General features: G+C 38.2%; 1 protein-coding gene across 3 annotated transcripts in view; it reads left to right on the forward strand.

The window, feature by feature from the left end:
* The window catches only part of KHDRBS3 (KH RNA binding domain containing, signal transduction associated 3), a 98,339-nt gene that overhangs the window by 10,755 nt on the left and 65,272 nt on the right, over window positions 1–22,312 (forward strand). For all 3 annotated transcript variants that reach the window (XR_011337215.1, XM_069854700.1, XM_069854701.1), the window contains exon 2: window positions 14,447–14,565. Coding sequence is in view for 2 of the 3 variants with exons in the window: in XM_069854700.1 (XP_069710801.1) it covers window positions 14,447–14,565 (119 nt within the window). In the remaining variant the exon portion in view is untranslated. The remainder of the gene's footprint in view (window positions 1–14,446; window positions 14,566–22,312) is intronic.

Below are 22,312 nucleotides of genomic sequence, written 5' to 3' on the forward strand. Positions count from 1 at the left end.
CGGGTTTATGTGAAGTAGAACATTTGTGCCTTTTAAGAGGTTGTTCTGTTTGTAACTAGGTAATTCAGTCCTGCACTTGCTCTAAAATCAATGATTAAAAAGGGGAAGTGGGGCTTAACTTCTAATGTATACATGAACCATTCTTTAGGAAGACTTAATCATGGGACCATAATTACCCATCATGACTATTTTGGTCTGTTCTTCCCAAATTCACTGTTACTCTTTGCTTCTCTCTACTGACAAGGAGTGATGAAACAATCATATTAAGTGGTTATTGCTGCCTTTGCTGTTCTTCATCCTATGGGCACCCAGAGACTGAATTTCTTTGGCAGTTGCATTTTTTTGAAATGCATCCCCATTGTTCTCTGCCACATCTAGAAGGTAACCCAATGCTATAATTTGGTAACTGGTGCATCAAAATTTCCTTCCGTATGTAGAAGCAATTTAAACATAACTGAACCAAGAAGTAATGGCATCTCAGGTTCCTGGCATTTGCACTTTTCTTATTGTTTCTTGGCAGACAGAATCAATGGAGCAGAGACCTGAATATATGGGCTTCTGAAAGTATATGAGGGCAGGGTGATTAGCAAGTTCTGCCTTTTCCCAGTGCTAGTCATATCTTTCTGACCAATTTGGCTTTGCTTTTGGTGTCTCAGTGGCAATGTGGTTTTATTCCTGGGATCTAGAATGTCCCATTGCACTCAAAGATGTCAGTTGCATTGTGCCTGTGACACTCCTACTGCTTATTCCATGTAAAATAATGTACTGAAATTTGCTATTTAAACTATATAGGAATTACTACCACAAGAAAATTCATAATGTACACAGTCCTCACTGGGGAAAGTTGTAGTGTTCAGTGAAAGCTGAGACTTGTAAATTAGCTGGGTTAAAACTAAAACAGTAACACTTCTGAAAAATCATCACATAACTACACAAGATAACATGGCTTCTGAAACTTCTGTAAAACTGAGGTATGTTTTCTGTTTCCACATAAGCACTTACTTTTAAACTGTCTTCAAAACAAATTTGTAAGACAACTGAATTTGCAATATCTTGGCTGCTGATTAGTTGTACAGAACATCATGCAGGTTTTCTGCTTCATACTGCTGTAACATAACTGTCTGTTGGACAGAAACTTGATGTTGGGTTTTTAAAATACTTCTTACTGAAGACAGATGCTTTTTACACCAAACTTACTAACCTGGCATATATGATTTAAAGAAAGAACTGTCTAGTTTTACTTAAGCTAAACCTGAGGATACTTTCTTAAGATAAACTGTAATTCAGAGCTGCTTCCTATGGCAAGTAGAACTATAGTATAAATGCTAATAAAACTTTCTTTACAAAGTATGTTTCAGCAAAAGCTTGCTGGCATAAGTTGGTAGGTATTTCAGAGACTTATGCAGGTATGAATTTTGAAAGTGTTTCATTTTTTCTTGACTCTGGAAAATTGAATAATGTTCTATTAGGTGAATGTCAAATACCAGTTTAAGGAAAAACTTAATCTGACAGATGCCATAAAAGCTGGAAGATTGCTTTCCTCAATAAAGGTGCTACATGGATAAGTACATGGTCCTACAGAGAACAGGCTTATTGCAGACTTGAGATCTCGTCTTCCCTGGAGAAACTGTTCTCTTGGCAGATATGTTGGTTCCTTCCCTTGTGAGTTGCAGCTGAAATGAGTCTGTGAGCTGGACTTTCAAGGTTTATCATGCTTCTAGGGAAGCCTGATTTGGTCTGAAATTCCATCAAGTGATTGAACTGATTTTATGACAATAAGTTTCACAGAACAATATTTGGTAACAACTGAATGTGGCAGCAATCAGCTTAATTCTGTGTAGTATATATCTTCATGCATAGAAAAGATACTTGGATTAAGATTCAACTGCTCTTGAACATGTGGAAAGCATAATTAGTGTTATCCCTCTGCTAGTTAATTTTTAAGTTGGATGCTAAGAGTTCTTAACATTCAATTTATATTGAAGTTCTTATGTAAAATTTCTGAGTTTTCAGCTGCACTCTCCCATAGGGCAGTAGATGTACAAGCTGCCTTTATTTTTCCTGCCAATCTGTGTCACTGCAGCCAAGGACTGTAATGGATGACAAATACCAAGATGAAAGTACTGCCTACAGTAATTGTATCAAAAGTAGTGTTTTGTCTTTTTTGTCTGCTGGCAGTAATGGCTTTCTGAAGGATTAGGTGTGTTAAAGTATTCGAGAGGTATACTGGAATTGGTCCCCTTTCTTCTACCTGCACCAACTCCATATGCTTTATGTGCATCTGTGGACCAAAATCGTAGAATGTTTTGGGTTGGAAAGGACCTTAAATATTGTTCCAATGCCCCTGCCATGGGCAGAGACGCTTCCTACTGGATGAGTTTGCTAAAAGCATCATCCAGCCTGTCCTTGGACAACTTCAGGGATGACTATTCAAATGCTTTAGCATGTTTGAGTTCTTAACTTTTCTATAAATATTCTGCAACTGTCTTTCAGAATTCTTAAACTATATTTTTTTCACAGTTTAAAATACAACTCATCCAGTGTTATGTCCCTTCATTCACCTATGCTTTCATGTTCTTTCTGAACAAGTTCACTTTTTCGTGCATCTTACGTATCCATAGTTTGTGCTTTAGTGAATGAAGATGAAGTCTTGGGAATCCCAGAGCAATATACATCAGAGGACCAGGAAATGTGTTAGAATCAACAAGCTGAGAAACTTAGGAACAATAGATTGAGTCATCAGATATGCATGAGGGGTACTCTGGCATATGCTGGTCTGAGTAGCTACTCTCTAATTTGCAGTTGCTGAAGTAGTAGTGGTAGCATTCACTTTTCTAGTTCACTTGACTAGTGCAGTATTGTTGCAGATCTTTTTCTCAGTTTCTGTAGTAAGAATGAGATTACTCTTGTTGGAGCCAGTGGGTATGAGTTTTCTAAGTCCCAATAGTATTTGGTGCTGAGTTTGTGAATTCAATTTAAGAATTTAGACACATTACAGGTAGTTGTGAGAACTTTCATTAGTTTCCCTAACACTGAAATACAAACAAGTTTTTATTGGACAGAAATCTTTTTTAGATAAGAACAGTGTTCTGGGAAGATAGTCAACTTGGAAATATGTGCACTTTGATTCATGGAGAGAGGGGAGTGTGGTGGGGCTATGGAGAGGGGAGATAATGGAATGCTCTGCACCCACTTTACTCAAGTCTCTCAGGACTGTTTGAGCATGTGTAGTCCTGTGATACAGCATGGATTTTTCAAATGGTTTGGGGCAGGAAAACTTGGCTTTTTGGACTACAGTATATCATGAGAAATACATCTTGTGGTTGTGACATAATTTCCTATAACTAATATTCCTTAAAAATACCAAAGGTGGGACAAATTTCCTTTAAAAAAACAAACCACCCTTAATCTTCTGCCAGACAGTAGAAAACCAACAAGTAGCTTGCTAAAACTTTCACCAGTGCCCAGTAGAAAAGATCACTGCCTTGAAAGTGCTGACAGTGCTGTTCTAATGCAGCCCAGGGATGGTGGTGGTGTTTGCAAGGCTGCATTCCTGGCTAGTGTTCACTTGTTGGGCTCCAAGTCCTTTTCCTGGAAAGCTGCTTTCTAACTGTTTGGTTGCCAGTCTGTTCTGACATGTGAAGCTATTCCTCCACAGATACAGCGGTTTGTTCTTCTGTTAGACTTAAGTGAGGTTCCTATCTGCCCATTTTTCCCGCTAGCCAAGGTACTTGTGAGTGTCATAAAACCCCTCTAGTTTTACACGCTTATTTGTGTATCTGTTATAGAAAATACGGGAATGGAAGATGCTTACATTACCAAAACGTATCTTATTAGGGTATTTTCCAGTATTAAATGTTATTCATTTGAATCTGTGGGCAGGTTTTTAGACTGCACTTGTCTTTGCCAGTGCCCCAAAAAGCTTTGAGATGTGGTCTTTAATAATGCTCAATCAAGTATGTCTGATTTAGAGTTCGATAACTGGATGTGCTATGCCTAGTGTTTCAACTTGGCAATAGTTTAAAATTGTGATATATGCATGTTAAGAGTGGCAGGTTATATCAGTTTCAAATGAGATCTGAATTATGCTTTTCCTTCTTGTGAAAGCTGTTAACACTATTCAATAAGGTTTGTGATTCTTTTATGTGCATAATAAGGAAGAAAGTATATAGACTCTTCTTGATGACCTGCCAAGATGACAGGTTAAATCTTATGTAAGGGTTACCTGATCATGTTCATGCATATACATGAAAAAGATGGAATGGCTTTTTATAGGGGCTCTTGATTCAAAATATTAACTTTTTTCTAAGCCTTATGCCCTAAGTAATACAAGATGATCTGTATGTTGAATCGCTTCATCAAATAAAAAGTCATGGCTTTACATTTTAAATCTGCATCCAAAGTAGCTTCATCTGTTTTGCCAATTGTCATGTCTGCACATGCTGCTTTTTTGCAGCAACTAGTTTAGATAGTTTAAAACTCCATAAGAAATGTCTTGCTAAACATCAGGATCACTCAATATTGAATATGCTGCTCTGTTTTGTTCCTGCCGTACCATCTGAATAGTTTAGAGGGCTTTCAGAGCTTTGCCTTTGGTGCTTGGTAGCCAATTGTGCTGTCGCATGGAAACAAAGTGTTTTCAGATAGAGGAGAATGTTATGAACTGTTACTCAGTAGATACAGTAGGTAAATACAAGACAGCATGGGTCCCTTCTTGGACACCTTCTCCCTCTAGAAAGAACCATAGGATAACTGAGGCTTTAAGAAACTTCTGAAGGTCCAGTCTCCTGCTCAAAAGCAGAAATGAGTTTTTCCCAATATTTAGGTAGTTTTGTGTTCCTGAAGCAGGGTGGAACAAGGAAGTTGAGTGTTTTTGTCATGGTAGAATTTAGCATTTAAGTTTGAAGTACTTGACTTTAAGTCATAGTGTACTGATTTTCCATTTATGTATATGGAAGGTGTTGCTTTTTTCCTGAGCAAGACTGAACATCTGTTAATCTTAGATATTACTTTTGACAGTTTCTACTGTGGTACTTTCTACATTATTGCTAATATAATCTGTCTAAACATACTTTAGTGTAGTCATTTTTGATGTGAAGGTAATAGGTGTTCAATTAGCTTTGAATTACTTAAACAAAAGGCCCTATTCAAAATATTTGTCATATTGGTGACTGAAATGTATTTTCAGATCAGTGCAGACAGCAGTACTTGGACTGTAAAATAGAACTTACCGTGCCTGTGTATGCCATTTAAATAGATTGGTATAAGTCCTTCAACAGGGATATTACTTTGAGTATGCTGAATGTTGTAGACATAATTCTAGCATGAACCACTCATTTTATTGTAAATTCAAATTAGATTCATTGTCAGTTGCTTCTACGAAATTGTGGTGGCATATAAAAGACTGAATATTGTAATAATGTGCATTTGTTGAAACAAATTCTTAGGTTTTTTTATGCATGGCTCATGCCTTTAATGTATCCCTTTTTATGCCAGTTCAGAATCAAGTCTTACTGGTGGAGTCTAAATTTGTGATTTAAAAATACCTTCTTTAAAGCATCAAAATGATGGTTGAGGTGGATATGAAGTTCATAGGTGAATGGATATAGGCACAGTAATAGAGCACAACTGCATTAAAAATTGGAAATGTTAGTATTGAATTTTTGAGTATTTTAGATCCATTCAGGGTGGATGTAAGTGGTGGCCATTCCACATATATTCAGCTCCTTTGTTTTTCTTGTTTTATTTGCTTGAATACTTCAATTCTCTAATTTGCCTTTTTCATGAAGATATACTAATTGGTATTTGCTGTGGAAAAATGGTTTTGTCCAAGCATTTACTTGAATCAAAATGTTTAGTTGCTGCTGTCCTAATTGTGTGTTTTTTTGGGGGATATGGATGCTCTAAACTACTCAAACTAAAGAATTCTGCATCTCTTGTGAATATGTACTGCTTTAAAGCTAAGTAGGCTATGCTAGACATCTTCTAAGATGCTGAGAAGCAGCAAGTGAAGTTTACCTGTTTAGTTCAAGCACGAAGAGGTTCATACAACTTCATGGTTATGAAGATAATGGGGAAAGTGAATAGTGGGTCATTTGGATGCTACCATCAAGTAGTCCATGGGGTTTATTTTAGAAAGCCTTTTGAAATGTATTAAAACCTTTGTGATTATAGTTAATGTTGTGCAGTACTATTTTTTTTTTTTGCTGGAAAGACAAGAAATATTTTAAGTACTGTTCTAGGTAACTTTTAATTCCCTCAGTAAAGAAGGGAATAAAGGAGTCCTGGTTTTGAGTTATAATATGAAGCACAGCAGAGACCATTTTAATTTGACAGTGAGATTAAGCTCTCAACATCAAAATTCAAACTATTGTTGGGTTCATCACCTTACATTACTGCATGTTGGTTTTATTAGAGCTGGTCATGGAAGGACTGTGAGCATTAAACCAACATCTGGCATAGACTTCCTATGGCTTGACCTTGGGGCAGAAGTTGTAACTGCTAGTATTTTCAGAACTGACAGGCTTAAAATGTGACATAGACAAGTGTGGATTTTAGCACAATGGATGTTTTACAGTTTTAAACAGTATGGAATGCTGGAGTGGTATAAATGTAGTATTTTAATCACAAAGACTGCTTCATAAGTACTTATTGATACTCTGCACTGGAAGGATTATTGAAAATGGGGAGACTGAACCAGTTTAATGTTCATGGTTTTTCTTCCATTGAGGGCAAACTGATATTGTTCTGAAATTATTACAACTGACTTGAAGTCCCATCCTCCTCTGGAAGCGTTATCTGTTTAATGCTTGGGTGTTCTCTAAAGGATATCTAATGCAAACTAATCAGCCCAGTTTGGTTATTTTGTAGTACAGTCATTTTGATTTTTTTCTAATGTGAAACCATAAGGAATTGCACTATCAGACAAGATATCCAACCAGTGTTGTATCTCCAGCAATAGTCAATAGCAGATATTATTCTTCAAGAAGTGAAAGGGTACTGAAAGTGCATAAAGGTGCTGCCGCAGCCTTCGATTTGACTTAAGAGCTTTATGAACTGGAGATGGTGTCTTTTGAGTCAGCTATGAAATCTTGGATTTACCTAGAAATGCTATTATTGATGCATGCTTCAGTAGTTGTATAACAGACTTGCTTGGTTGACTTGGTCTAAACTTTAATGCTGCCTTCTCTTAGCTACAGGCTAATAAAATCGGAGTTGTAGGTGCAGTGGTGGTTGGCTGATGGTTGGGCTGGATGATCTTTGAGATCTTCTCCAACCTGAATGATTCTGTCATGTTATTTCTAATGAAATTGCTGTGCAGTTCCCTTAACTTCATATGTTTTCTGAAGCTATGGTCATGTGGCATTTGTGGAATTTAAGCCTTGGGTTCTTCACTTACTCTTATATCTGAAGTAGAGAAAACTAATATGAAATTATTTATATTTAATAGGATGTCTCTTAGGTTCAGAAGACATGAATTAAAAGAGTATATTTCCTGAGGATTTGCAGACAAATTTACCAGGTTCCTGCTTCTCCTGATGGTGTATTTTGGAAACATTGTGTCAAGGACAGGTGCAATAAGTATTTTTGGTTTGTTTGATCTTGTGTTATGTTGATTTACTATGGATACATAGAGCAGCATTTTTTCTACATTGAACACAAGTATTTATTTTGGCTTAGAGGAAACTGGAATCCTGGCTTGTAGTTCTGCTACAGGAAAATTAATTCTACCTGCAGATTAAGATAAAACAATTCTGCTTTGCCATTATCTGATGTATCTAGCAACTTTATTCAGTGAATTAACTGAGGAGTAATCATTGCTTAGATCTCTCTGCTGTGATTAAATGTAAAGAAAAAAACCCATGCAGTTAATACTTCATCCAGTTAAATCCCTGGACTGTTGCATTAGCTGCATCCTTGGTCTGAGAACATGGGATTTTAATCTCTGGCATTATGGGAAGCTTTAATCACATGTTTACTATTTGTGATTTAGGAAATGTCATTGCATCATATAGCTAAGCAGTAAAGAATGTAATCTAAGGATTAGGAAAAGGCAAATCTTCTTATCCATTTGACCTTGAAAATCTGATTGGATTTCCTGTGATATGGCATGATTTTTAACTAATTACCTACGGCTTGATGTATGTGAAAGATATCGGGAGTTGTGCAGATATGGGTAAAATTATAATGCATAAATTGATTTCATATTCATCTTAGATTTGAGTGCAGAGAACTGACAACAAAAACACTCTGAGAAACTATGGTCTCAATGTAACAATTTTTCACTAATTCAGTGTCCCTGACATTGTTGGTTCGAAAGGAAGATCTTATCAAGATAAGAATACAAGTAAAGTCTTAAGTCAGTTTCATTAGCTTTGGACCATAATGGGGAAAAAAATCTTTTATCTTATTTTGTAGTGCTTTGACTGATTAGAAAAGAAACAAGTAATTTAACTGTAAAACACATGGGGAGGACTGATCCATTTTACTAAGAGTTGATTAGCAGCCTCTTATGGATTTCAGTAGCTTCTTCAAGCAAATGGAATGTTGGTTAAACAGGGCAAGTTAGGAGAAATGAAGAAATTCTTTATCAGCCGTTTTAAGAATGTGTAGCTATTTGTGCTGGGAAGACTGATCTTCAAAGAAGTGAATGGGTATTTTTATATTTACTTTAGTCACTTCAAGTTGAGATTACTCCAGTAGGGAGGGGTGTTCTTTGTGTCCTTTAAATTTTTTAAGAGTAAATCAAAATAGTATAGAATTGTCTAGCATTCATTGAGTTGTTGCAGTCAAGTCCTTCAAATAGCTTATATAAGCTAAATTATTTAAGAAATACAAATAACAGTGTATTGATCATTTGAGGAATTTATGCAACTGTCTCAACTGAGGAATGCTACTGAGATGGTGTTAGAACTCTCTTCAAACACGTTTTAATCTTGACAAGTCAGTTTGTGACACCTGAATATTCCTGAAATAAAGCTCAGAGGTGTAATATTTTTTGGCAATTTCTAAGAACCTTAAACCACTGTTCAGTCATGAACTTGTGGTTCTAGTTTATAATTCCTTATTTTCTCTAGGACTGCAATTTTTATGCAGTTACATTTTTCAGTTAGACAAGGGAGGTTGCAGTGTATGTTTAGCTCTGTAGTTGTGTACAATAGTATGTGAACAGGAGAAAAACTTCAAGCTTTACTAGTTCATAAAAGCGTGGTAGGATTTGATGTTAAAGGCAATTTTTTTAAGTTTAGGTTACTTCAGGATGAAGTCCTTTACTGTGATTGTAATTATACCTACTGAAAAATTCTCAAGATCTTCTATGAATTAAGCTACTTTGGTGCACTAATCTGTTCCAAAATACTACAACACAGTGCATTAAATCTTAATCTTGAATGAAGTCAAACTGCCTTTCTGGTTTTCCGAACAAACTCTAGTCCTAACATCTAAAGGCAATATTAAATGAAATTGTATTAAATTCTGTTGTAACTGGTTTTGCTTCAGTCATAACAAAGAGGATGTATTTACAGTTGCAGTATTTGGTGTTTCTTAGTGTAAGATGCTTTTGAAGAACAGCATGCATCTGATGAGTTTTGAGCTTTCAGTATTTATGCTGTTAATAGTGTATGCTAACTGCAGCGTTAAGAATCAGTGCTGTTTCTGATTTTCACTGGTAAAACATCCAAATATAGAATCATAGAATCACGGAATAACTGGGTTGGAAGAGACCCACTGGATTGAGTCCAGCCATTCCTATCAAACACTAAACCATGCCCCTTAGCACCTTGTCCACCCGTGCCTTAAACACCTTCAGGGAAGGTGAATCAACCACCTCCCTATGCAGCCTGTTCCAGTGCCCAACGACCCTTTCTGTGAAGAATTTTTTCCTAATGTCCAGCCTAAACCTCCCCTGGTGGAGCTTGAGGCCATTCCCTCTTGTCCTGTCCCCTGTCACTTGGGAGAAGAGGCCAGCTCCCTCCTCTCCACAACCTCCTTTCAGGTAGTTGTAGAGAGCAATGAGGTCTCCCCTCAGCCTCCTCTTCTCAAGGCTAAACAACCCCATCTCTCTCAGCTGCTCCTCATAAGGCCTGTTCTCCAGCCCCCTCACCAGCTCTGTTGGTCTTCTCTGGACTCGTTCCAGAGCCTCAACATCCTTCTTGTGGTGAGGGGCCCAGAACTGAACACAGTATTTGAGGAGCAGTCTCTCCAGTGCCGAGTACAGAGGGAGAATAACCTCCCTGGACCTGCTCGTCAAGGCATTTCTGATACAAGCCAAGATGCCATTGGCCTTCTTGGCCACCTGGGCACACTGCTGGCTCATGTTGAGTCGGCTGTCAACCAACACCCCCAGGTCCCTCTCCTCCAGGCAGCTTTCTAGACAGACTTCTCCCAGTCTGTAGCACTGCACAGGGTTGTTGTGCCCCAAGTGCAGGACCCGGCGTTTGGCCTTGTTAAACTTCATCCCATTGGTCTCTGCCCAGTGGTCCAGCCTGTTCAGATCCCTTTGCAGAGCCTCCCTACCCTCCAGCAGATCGACACCTCCACCCAGCTTAGTGTTGTCAGCAAACTTGCTAAGGGTGCACTCAATGCCTTCATCCAGGTCATTGATAAAGACATTGAACAGGGCTGGACCCAACACTGAGCCCTGGGGAACCCCACTTGTCACTGGCCTCCAGCTGGATTTCACACCATTTCCCACCACTCTCTGGGCCCGGCCATCCAACCAGTTTTCCACCCAGGAGAGTGTGCGCCTGTCCAGGCCAGAGGCTGACAGTTTCCTAAGCAGAATGCTGTGAGAAACTGTCAAAGGCTTTACTGAAGTCCAGGAAGATACATCCACAGACTTTCTCTTGTCCAGCAGCCGGGTCACTTTGTCATAGAAGGCGATCAGGTTGGTCTGGCAAGACCTGCCTTTTGTGAACCCATGTTGACTGGGCCTGATCACCTGGTTCTCTTTCATATGCTTCATGATAGCACTCAAGATCACCTGCTCCATGACTTTCCCTGGCACTGAGGTCAGACTGACAGGCCTGTAGTTCCCTGGGTCCTCCCTGTGACCCTTCTTGTAGATGGGCACAACATCAGCCAGCCTCCAGTCCAGTGGGACTTCCCCAGTTTTCCAGGACTGTTGGAAGATGATGGAAAGGGGTTTGGCCAGCACATCCGCCAGCTCCTTCAATACCCTTGGGTGAATCCCATCTGGCCCCATAGACTTGTGGGAGTCTAGTCGGGCTAGCAAGGCTCTGACCAGCTCCTCTGGGATCATGGGAGCTTCATTTTGCTCCTCTAGCTCCTGGGTTTGTACACAGACGGAACAACTTTCTTTACAATTAAAGACTGAGGCAAGGAAGGCATTAAGTACCTCAGCCTTTTCCTCATCCCTTGGCACTGTTGTTCTGCGTCCAATAGGGACTGTATGATCTCCCTAGTCCTCCTTTTATTATTTATTTATTTATAGAAGGATTTTTTGTTATCTTTCACAGACTTTGCCAATCTGATTTCTAGTAGAGCCTTAGCCCTTCTGATTTTTTCTCTACACAATCTCACTTCCCTCCTGTAGTCCACCCCAGAGGCCGGTCCCCTCTTCCAGAGCTCATAAACGTTTCTCTTCTTGATATCACTCAAGATCTCTCTGTGCAACCAAGCTGTTTTTTTCCCCTGCTGGCTTTTTTTTGCTGGAACATGGAACTCCTGAGCTGCTAGGATTTCCTTTTTGAAGAGCTCCCAGCCCTCATGGGCTCCCTTGCCCTTAAGTACTGTCTCCCAGGAGACTTGGCCAACCAGCCTTCTGAAGAGTCCAAAGTCTGTCCTCTGGAGATTTAATGCTACTGTCCTGCTAACCACCCTCTTCACTTCACCTAGAACAGAAAACCCTATCATCTCATTATCACTTTGTCCTAGGCGTCCACCTACTGCCACATCCCCCACAAGGCCTTCTCTGTTCACAAACAGCAGGTCCAGGAGGGCACCTTCCCTTGTTGGTTCATTCACCAGCTGTGCAAGGAAGTTGTCTTCCATGCACTCCAGGAACCTCCTAGACTGCTTCCTTTCTGCTGTATTGTACTTCCAGCAGATATCAGGAAGATTGAAGTCTCCCACAAGAACAAGAGGCCTTGATCTAGAGATTAACCCCAGCTGTTTACAGAAGAGCTCATCAGCTGCTTCTCCTTGGCTGGGTGGTCTGTATCAGACTCCCATCACAAAATCTACCTTCTTGTGGGCTCCTCTGATTTTAACCCACAGGCACTCAATCTCCTCATCACCACAGTCCATCTCAATGGTGTCCAAGTCCTCCCTTACAAAGAGGGCTACCCCACCTCCTCTCCTACCCTTCCTATCCCGCCTGAAGAGGTTGTACCCCACCATAGCTGTACTCCTGTTATGAGTCATCCCACCATGCTTCTGTGATGGCAACATCATCATATGCTCCTTGTCCTATGACAGCTTCCAGCTCTTCCTTCTTATTCCCCATGCTGCATGCATTAGTGTAAATGCACTTCAGTTGAGCTGCTGAGCCTTCAGCCCTCTTAGAGGGAACAGAGTTCATTCCCAATTGCTTGGTAACTGGAGTAGCTTGCTCCAGAGTGCCCATATCTCTGTTAGCACCCCCAGGTGTGTTCTCCCCCACTTTTTGTGTGGTGATGTACTGATGACTCAGTCTTGTTTTCCAAGGGAAGTGAAAAGTTTTATTGTAACTGCCCTTGTTTTATCAGGAAGCAGGGGTGTTAAGTAGTTTATTTGTATTTGAGTGCTGTGATAGTGCTGGATTCGTGTCTGCCTGTGATATTTGGAAACTTTGACTTCTTAAAGTCACCTGCTTTCTGAGTAGATGATATTGCCCTATAAAATTTCTGTCTTAATTTCACCTGGAAATTAAGTAATTGCTTGTAATTCTCTTGACCATAAAGTGATGTCTACAAAAGCATGAGTTCCCTTTTTACCTGGGATCAGCCGTTAGGATGTATTCCTCAGTTACTGTCAGCCTGTGACTGAGGGGTTTAGAGTGTTATTTTTGAGCATGCTGCAACACAAAGGACACTTAAGTGGAAGGGTGCTCTCAGGGCTCCTCCAGAATGTTTACGTTACAAGGATTTGTATGTATCAAGTACTTCCTAGGGAGTAACCAGGGAGATTTGCAGGTGTAGCTGGGAAAGCATTTCTTCCAAGAAGTCTTCAAATAGTCAAAGGGCAATTTGGCTTTCTCATTGCATCAGTCACTGGACATCAGCTTGAATTAATGCAGTTGTATTTATTTCCCGCTCTGCAATAGTGAGGTGAAAACTTGCATGGAAGACTGAGATTTCAGTTACTGGGAAAGATGTTAGCATATTAATTTCTGTTGTGGTAAATGGGAATGTACTGGTATTCATTAAACAAAGTGGCTAATGATGTGTGGATATTTTCAGTAGTAAAAATGTTTTGATTTACTACTTGTTTTGCAGTGGAAGCAATTTTAAACTAATGTCTTCTAAAGTGTGCCTAAAAGGTATTTTCTCCTTCTGTATTTATTTGCTTCTTTGTACTCAAAAGTTTTTGTTGCTATCTTCTGTTGACATAAGATCAGATTCCCAAGTAACTTCAAGCTCTTCATGAATGTCAGTAACTTCTGCTGATCAAGTACAGTAGAAGGTTGTTTAAGATATTTGAAGATGCTTATGGAGGACAAATGCTAGATGTACTTAGAAGAGCTTTTGTTTCACTTCTGAAATTGATTGGATTTAGGTCAGTCTTGTGCTGATGTGTTTAATGTGCTGGACTCCAGTTGAGTTCAACAGCTGAAGCAGTGCTTCATTTTGCTCTTTTGGGCTCATGTTTCCCTACAAGTGAAACTATCTGCAGTTTATTAGCACAGTGGAGACTCAATATTTAGAGAATTACAATCAAGAATTGATTTTGTATGGATCTTTGGGATGAGTGGAGTCATGCAGACTGTTTTGCTGTAATGAAACTCAGGCTTTTGGGCATGATCTATGTGCCTCAGTTCCATTACTAAAATTTCAAAAGATTGAGTTAATATTTGCTCCTAACTGCACTGCATACAAACATTTAAACTTTATACTTTGTTTATAGTATAGAGGAATGACATTAAGTATTCAACTGTGCTGTATGTTTTAGAATTTAAATGTTACTAAAGATATCTAAGTATAGTTTTGCATGCTTGAGCCATATATAATGAAATGTAAATGTATTCTAAATATTAAGCTTAAAGTTAACATTTAAAATACTTGCAATACTAATTCAAGGTGCTGATATGAATGTGAGTAATGTCTATAAAAGCACATAATTTATCATATCAACCTATGTAACTAATTATGTTTTAATTACACATTATGCCATATGTATTAAGCCATACAGTATTATTTTAAAAGCTTTTAATTTACACTGACTTTGAAGATTCTCAGCCTTTAGATTGTTATTAAATTGAAAATGACTAACTTTTGTCCTTTAACAGAAATTGAAAAATTCCAGAAAGGAGAAGGAAAGGAAGAAGAGAAGTATATTGATGTAGTCATCAATAAGAATATGAAGTTGGGACAAAAAGTTTTGATTCCAGTAAAACAGTTCCCGAAGGTAAGCCCAGTTTTCATACATGGTAAACTTAAGTGCTTATAAAAGGTATTTCACTAGCGTTAACTAGGTTTTTTTAATGTTACGTTTAAGACGGCACTAACAATATCTACTGTTGCTGATGTGCAGTCTGTTCTACAGGAGATCTAAGACAGAAGTGGTTCGTATTGGAATAAATGTACAGGAAAGCAGCGCTGGTCACACGTAGTCTGTAGACAACAAGTGATAAATGAATCTTATTTTCAGGATAGCAGGATCTTCTTTTTCAGAACAGCAAAAGGAATGAAATACATTTAAGTGGACTCTGATCCTAGGCTTTGACTTCTGTATTGTATGTAGAAGTGCAGCTTAAAATGCACTACTGAAGGAACCTGCTGTGTACGTTTTCCCTTCCCAGTTCCTTAAGTTTCAGCCATTGTTAATAGTGAGTCATTTAAATCTGTACTACTAAGCTATACAGTCTGTTCTGGAGGGATAGGGACTGTTTCATTAATATTTGACCACCATGAATTCTTATACTTTACTACTAAGTATTATCTTGCATTGAAATAGAAGCATTTATTCAGTGTTTAATAGGCTGCAGAATGTTACTCTTCTGGTCTTTTTTTCATCTGTTTGAAATGGGTTTTTCCTTCTGTTGGAGGTTTTGTTGCTTTTGTTTGCTTTTGTTTCTGCTCATGGAGTAAAGGAATTCCTACATTCCTTCCTCTGTTTCTTTAGGAAGACTTTTTCTAAATACTTTTTCCACTCCATCAGTGCTTTCCTCAGACAATACTGAGTAACTTTCAGGGATTTCTTTATTGCTGTTCAGAGTTTCGTGAAATAGTGCTTCAGTGAATTCAGGATTGCATACTGTTTATGAGGACATCTCTTTGGAACTCTGACTTAAGTCATTTTTATGGCTGGGAAGAGCTATTTACAAACATACAGAATCATTAAGATTGGTAAGTAAAAGGCAGGGGAAGTGTACATGGTCAGTGTAACCAGCATTTTTTCATATAGATGCTGAGATGTAGATAGGTTGAGTTCATGAGGGAAGAAAGGCAAAATGGATATTAAAAAGGGAAACAGTGCCCTTTGCAATATGCTTCTGCTTCTTTACATAGTATCAACTTTCTTTTAAAGGGCTGAACACTGAAATTCATATTTAGGATAGTAAGAAAGCCCTTGCCATCTTTGGGCAGGTGTGCTCTGCTGTGCTCCGTACTTTAGGTCCATGGAGAGTGTTTTCAAGTGTCTGAACTGGAATACAGCCTGGTACATGCTGTGGAAAGAAACCTGAATTTATATCCAGATGGAATTTTGATTTAATCTTGTATAATCAAATATATGTATATGATCAAATATAATTAACATATGTGTCTGTTTAGAAGACGAGGGTGGAGGGATCAAGGGGTACAAATGCTGTGCAGAGTAGATATGCCATTTAAGTTCCAATGAATTCACAGAAAGCAGAACACTGGTATTTCTGCTCACACAAATCTCCCTGCTGCCAGGGTGAATGTAATCCTAGATATTTTCTGTTTAACAATATTTTTACCCCAACATAGGAGTGCTCAGATATTCTTACTATTTTTTATTACTTATAGATGGGTATTTGTTAAAGCTTATTCATTAAAGATTCTATATGGTCAGAAAGAATTAACTTTTTTCACTATGTAGGAGTAGTCTGGGAGAAGAGTATGAAGTCACATGACATTCTGAACTTCTGTGAAAAAACCTTACTACAAGTAATCACTGCAGTTTATCACTTCTTTACTAGAGCCAGGCTTGTAGCTTTATTTTGGAGATGTAATAAATTTTAAGTAGTGTATGAAGTGACATAGCTTCAGTGTGAAAATGAGAGCGTTATCCTGGCATTCTGTAGTCTGCAGTGACTAATGTGAGTTTTCAATCCCTGTGCCCTGGGAAACGAAGTTGTTTTGCATCCAAATGTTTGTTCTAAAGACTAATGGGATTGGGGGTAACAATTTTAAGCTGAAAGAGGATAGATTTAGATTAGGTATTGTGAAGAAATTTCTTACTGTGAGGGTGGTGAGGTACTAGAACTGGCTGCCCAGAGAAGTCTTGGAAGTCTTGTCCCTGGAGGTGTTTGAGGCCAGGCTGGATGGGGCCTTGAGCAACTTGATCTAGTGGAATGTGTCCCTGCCTATGGCAGAGGGATTGAAACTGGATGATTAACATCCTTTCCAACCCAACCATTCTATGGTTTTATGAATTCTTTTCCTGGTAAGTGTGTTCAGATGAGGGCTCAGGAATTTGGGATGCTTTGTGTGGTCTTTTGCAGTAGATATGAAATCACTCCAGTTGTCCTGGTTCCACTGAGCTGTATTTAGTACATACTTTTTACATTCAGATTCTGCAGAACTTAAGCACCATGTAATACCTTCAGCTTATAAAACCTGAAATGGTGCTTCACATAAATTCTTTATGACTCTATGCTGTTCTTTTCTGTGTCTGTGTAGTTTTCTAGACTTTTTTTTGCCTACAAGAGGTGTTGGTATTGGTGCAAATGTGTCATTTGTAGAAGATGCCAAATCATAATTTCTGAGGAAAATAGTTAAAATTTTTTTTCTGATTTGAGTAACTTTCTCATTCCTCCCTGCTAGACTGGTGACAAATGCTTCAGAAGAATAAAACTGGGAACTTAAATATGGATGAAATTGCAAAAAATTCTTCTGTATGTGAATACTGAGTTTAGAGCAGTTCTGCTGTCTGGCATCTGTTTCTGTATGCCTGCAGTCCACATTAAAGCTGTTAGCTGTTGTGCAAGATCTGGAACAAAGATACCTTCACTCTTTCAAGATGTGTAGTCTTTTTGATGGCAGTGAACTGAACATCTGCTGTTTGAAGTTGACCAAGTCACTGCATTAATTGAGAAGTCTGTCAAAGTAGCATTGGGGTACCAATCTGGGTTGAACCTTGAACTTTTGGGTATACAGAAAATGGTGGCGAAAAATGAAGCTTGTTTTCTATTTTATGAATAAGAGTGCTTTCTCAAGTCAGTGATTACTTCTAAACAGGATCAAGGTTTTAATAACTTTAACTTATTTAGTGTCTAAAAATGAAACTGACTACCAATTTAGACATTAAACTACAAATTTAAGTCATTTTTCTAGCAGAAACTTACTTTTTTTTGCCAGTGATGACTCCAGCAAGCAAAGATGCTTCTGCTGTTTAGGTATATAGGTGGGATTAATGAAATATCAAACATTTTTTTATGGTGAATGAGATCTTCGGACCAAAACATCCCACTGGTGCACTACCCCCATTCTGATAGCTTACTAGATGTGACACAGTTAACTAAATTTCCTTTAAGTATTTCATTGCCCTTTCTCTGTTTAAGACTTCTCTAAGTCTGACTCCTTGAATAAACATAATGGCCTCAAGATGGGTCGTGCAGTTCTAGCTCTGATCTTATCAGCCTGGCATTGTAATGCCTGCTTACATTACCTGTCCTGTCAGATATATTCTCATGGGCTCATAGCTGGGTCCTGTGCAATGCAGCCTCATTAGCTCTGACAGCCCTGGAAGGTGACAGGTTAACTGCAGCAGAAAGGCATTCATCTGAAATTCAGAGCAGCTGGGTTTCTGTGGGTGAAGAATCTGGTAAACTTAAGACTTAGAAGTAGGAATTTAACTTTCTTGGGCTACTTTGCCCTCCCTGAAAGTTTTTCTGCTTAGTGTGCTAACAGTGGAGCCTGTGTTGATGTGCTTAAGTTCCCCCCACCCCCACTTAAGAGCTCTTGGTCACCTCTGTGGTGTTATATATTTATACCTGTTAAGCAGGACCATTTTTTCTTTGCTCAAAGCTTGGCAATGTTAAGAGGCCTAATAGGGCAACTAGCTCTAGTATGTGAAAGATGGGTTTTTTTTTTTGTCTGGACCTTGATAGAAGATGGTGGCATGAAACCAAGACAGCATGAGTTCTGTCTGTTTTATGAAATAAAATTGTTAGAGTAGTCCCAGGAGTTTATGCTCAGTTTGTTTGAGGCTGGCTGTATATATAATTAATTCTTCATTTGTTCTTTAGACTTCTCTATACATTAAACCCTTGAATTAACATGCATTGATATGCTGACAGTCTTACTTGATAAGACCTTGCAGAACCTTTTCTATAGATTGCAGGTCTAGTCAAGTCTTTTCAAAATCTGATTGTGTACAATCTTATTTTTTTCAGGTTGCTCCAGCTCTATAGATGGCTCTGAGAAGCCTGAATTGCTGTGATATGGAAATTAATCTGAGGTTTTTAGATGAGGTTTGAGTATGCTTTGGTAGTGCTGTCTACAATCTTATTGTAGCTGGGATATGCTACAAGCAAGGGTTAGAGGTATGCAACTTTGTATGAAAAGAACCAAGTTCTTGAGATAGGATTCAGTTTTAAATCAACTTCTTTGTAGGAGTACATATGCATACTGGTTGTCTAAACTGCTGTTAGTGGAATGGGATCATATCAGCTTAGGCAGTGGAGTTCAGGGTGATCTAATACATATTGCTATTTGATCAACTGGATACCTCAACTGAATCTAGGTCAAGTGTGAAAATGTGACCCTGAAAACTGTACTTCTGTTGCATTTAATGCCTGAAAATCTTCAAATTTACACAGGCTTAAAGATAAAGGTAGGAAAAGTGATCTGGCCATGAAAAGTCATGATGTAATTGTATTGGTAAAGGGACTCTCTGGATCTATCATAACACTGCTTATGAAATGCTATTGTGAAGGTTGTTTCATTGCTTAGACATGTGCAAATGTTTACCCCCTCCTGCACACTTAATGAATATGCATTGTGAAGTGGTTTAGTCTCAGAAATCTGATTTTACTTTGATGGTTTAGTGAACTCAGGTGTTCTGAATTTGGAGGAAAAATAGGTTGCATGGCTGATAAATGGAATGATGATGGTTTTCCGTGAGCTGCATCAAAAATATGGAAACAGTTATTTCTGTTTTGTGACAGGCTGCTGTTTTGAAAATTGTTCATATAATAACACTTAGATACCAGGGAAGTCTTAGAAGCCCATTAAAGTTTGTCTGTTGTGTTTCCTGAAATGATGCTTCAAATGTATGTATTATTCCCAAATTACTGACTTATGGAACTGGTATCCATTTAAGTGTTTTAGTTCAATGTTTGAAGTGGAAATATCTTGATGTCAGTCCTGTACAACATATCTGCAGTTGTTACATAGTCATGTGTTTTAATCACATGACTAGTTAGAAAACAATTTTTCATAATGGTTTCTTAGAGTAGGAAGAAAAAAACGTAGTTTTATAACTAAATGGCTTTGAGAAGCAAGCATCAAATGTAATACCAGGGTTAACTGTTGAGCAACTTTAAAGTAAATTGACCAACCTTCCTGTTATGAATACATGTTTAAAGATCTATTCCTATATGTGAAGGACGGAATAGCTTGCAATACAAGATAGATGCTTAAGTATTTGTTTCTATACAAACCCTATGTTCTTGAAATGAGTAAGAAAAATCTTGGTTTTCCTGGTTTCAGGTCATTGCAAGAAGTGCTCTGCATCATATTTTTATTTTTTTTTTTCCATCACAGAGGAACTGCTGTGGAAGACTAATATGCCAGGAGAGCTTTCTAATGACAAGGGCTTGCTTAAAGCTTTACAAGAAAGCATTTGGTTAAGCATTTGTATTAAGTATTCTAAACTGGATGAACCATTCTTAGCAGACTTACTGTAGTGGGATAGACATTTTTTTCTATTGTATCCGCCTTTCTGTAATAAATGCATTTAAACTCTAGCGTTGACATTAGTTCCTTTTTTGCTGAAATTCACACAGTGGATGAAATGTTTATGAACAGAATGCTGTGCTTGTATACTCTTTGTAGGTGTGTTCTCCAGAAATGTTTTTGGGCAAGTTCCAACTAGTGATCTGGTAAGGAAATAAATCTCTAGAGATTTATTGTTAGTCATATTTTGATTTGGGGATTCCAAAGAAATGGGTGTTAAGCAGTGATGTCAGTCTTCAGTGTACTGTGTCTGGAAAAAAGGATTTGTAAATAGAGAGGAAATAGTGTTTCAATCCAAAACTGGATTGATTTAACTTTTTTGTTTTAATAATATATTCCAAATTGGAGGTTTTGTAGTTATACAGCAGTTTAAGGTAATGTGAAAGGGAAAGAAATACGATCTTTCAATGTAGTTAACCAATACACATGGATTAGTGGATATCATGGCCAAGGGATAGAATCCCGTATCTCACGAATCTGAGAAGGTGCTGTTGCACTTCATGGTGTGTCTTTTTAACCACAAAGTAAATCAGAGGTGTACATGTGGGAGGATATGCTTTCATTGTTCAGAGGTTTTGGGAAGTAAGAGCACTTAAATCTTGCATGCTTTTTGATTGAACTAATTTATATCTGGTGATATTTAGTGTAAGACTACAGAGGGTATCATTTATCATGACTGGAGTGTTATTCGAATTGAACTGTAGCTGGGATAATTTTTCCCATCTTCTCCTATTGTCTCCTCCCAGGTCTGTTATACTGAAACTTGATACTGGTTTTACAAAAAATATCGTCAGTGTTTTATTGTAATTGAGGTACTGTATTTGGCACATACTTTGGAGCTGAACTAGAAGCAACTTTGCATTGGAGATTTATCTTCTGTTCTATTTATCATCTATAAGACCATGAGTATTACCTGAGACATTGGAAGCTGTCTTAATGTCCTTGATTTGACACAAGATTTGTCCAGTTCATGGCTGTCTCAGAGCTCAGCTCTACTGTAGAGCTGAATATGGCAATAGCTTCCAGGCTGGCTTGCTTTGGAAAGTGGTGTGACTGCTTTAATTCAATGTTAAGCTGAAGCTAGTGAACTCAAGGATAATTTTGGGTATTTCTGGCAGTTTGGATGTGATTATGCTCTACTAGGGAGAAATGAGTGAAGAGTCTGGCATGTCTGATTTTAAGCCAGAGTTAATGAATATGACTGGCTTTTATGGAGCTGTGCAGGTGTCTTTGTTACCCTCCAATGCCTCCAATTCAGATAGCTTGCTAGCTTGAGTTCAATACTAGATGGGAATTTAGTCTTTGGTTTTGTGCTTTTGGGCAAATAAACTCTAGGAATGTGAGGTGTGGGAAGTGCCAATGGAACTTGTACATGGACTATTTTGAGTGAAGAGCTGGCTTGGCTCCATCCGACTGACTTGTTTCTGGTTCACCAGCAGATAGGCTTGATTTGTTAGTTTTGTAATGAAAACCTGTTTTGTAACGTGTGATGGTTTAGGTTAGGTTTGGGTCTTCCTACTTCTTGATTACTAGGGATAAAGTGTATGAATGAGACTAACTTAGTGGTTCATATCTTTGTATCTATATGAAATTTCAAAGTAAACATCTGATCAAATATTTCCAAATAGATGCAAAAGGGAGATGAACTAATAGTTTGATAAAAGATACCTCTTCCAAGTAAAGCATCTTTTTTCCTATTAGAAGATACATTTGATATCACAAATGGCTCTTAATTTTGGAATAATCAGCTGAAATGTTCCAAAGCATTACTTTTTTGTGGGAGCAAAAAAGCTTTTGGAATTCGTTTTAAGACTTTTTTTTTTTAGTAACCTTCACTGTTTGCAGCTTTGTCTAGATGTAAAGGTATGGGCTTTCAAATCAGGAATTTCAAACTTGCAGCACAGGTTTGTCATGCTTCAGACTTGTCATATCTAAGAGCCTCAGTGCACAGGAAAGAATAGTACTCAGAATACTCAGGATACAGCTAATATATTTTCATGTTCATT

The sequence above is a fragment of the Phaenicophaeus curvirostris genome, chromosome 3 (assembly GCF_032191515.1).
Source record: "Phaenicophaeus curvirostris isolate KB17595 chromosome 3, BPBGC_Pcur_1.0, whole genome shotgun sequence".
Taxonomy (NCBI): domain Eukaryota; kingdom Metazoa; phylum Chordata; class Aves; order Cuculiformes; family Cuculidae; genus Phaenicophaeus; species Phaenicophaeus curvirostris.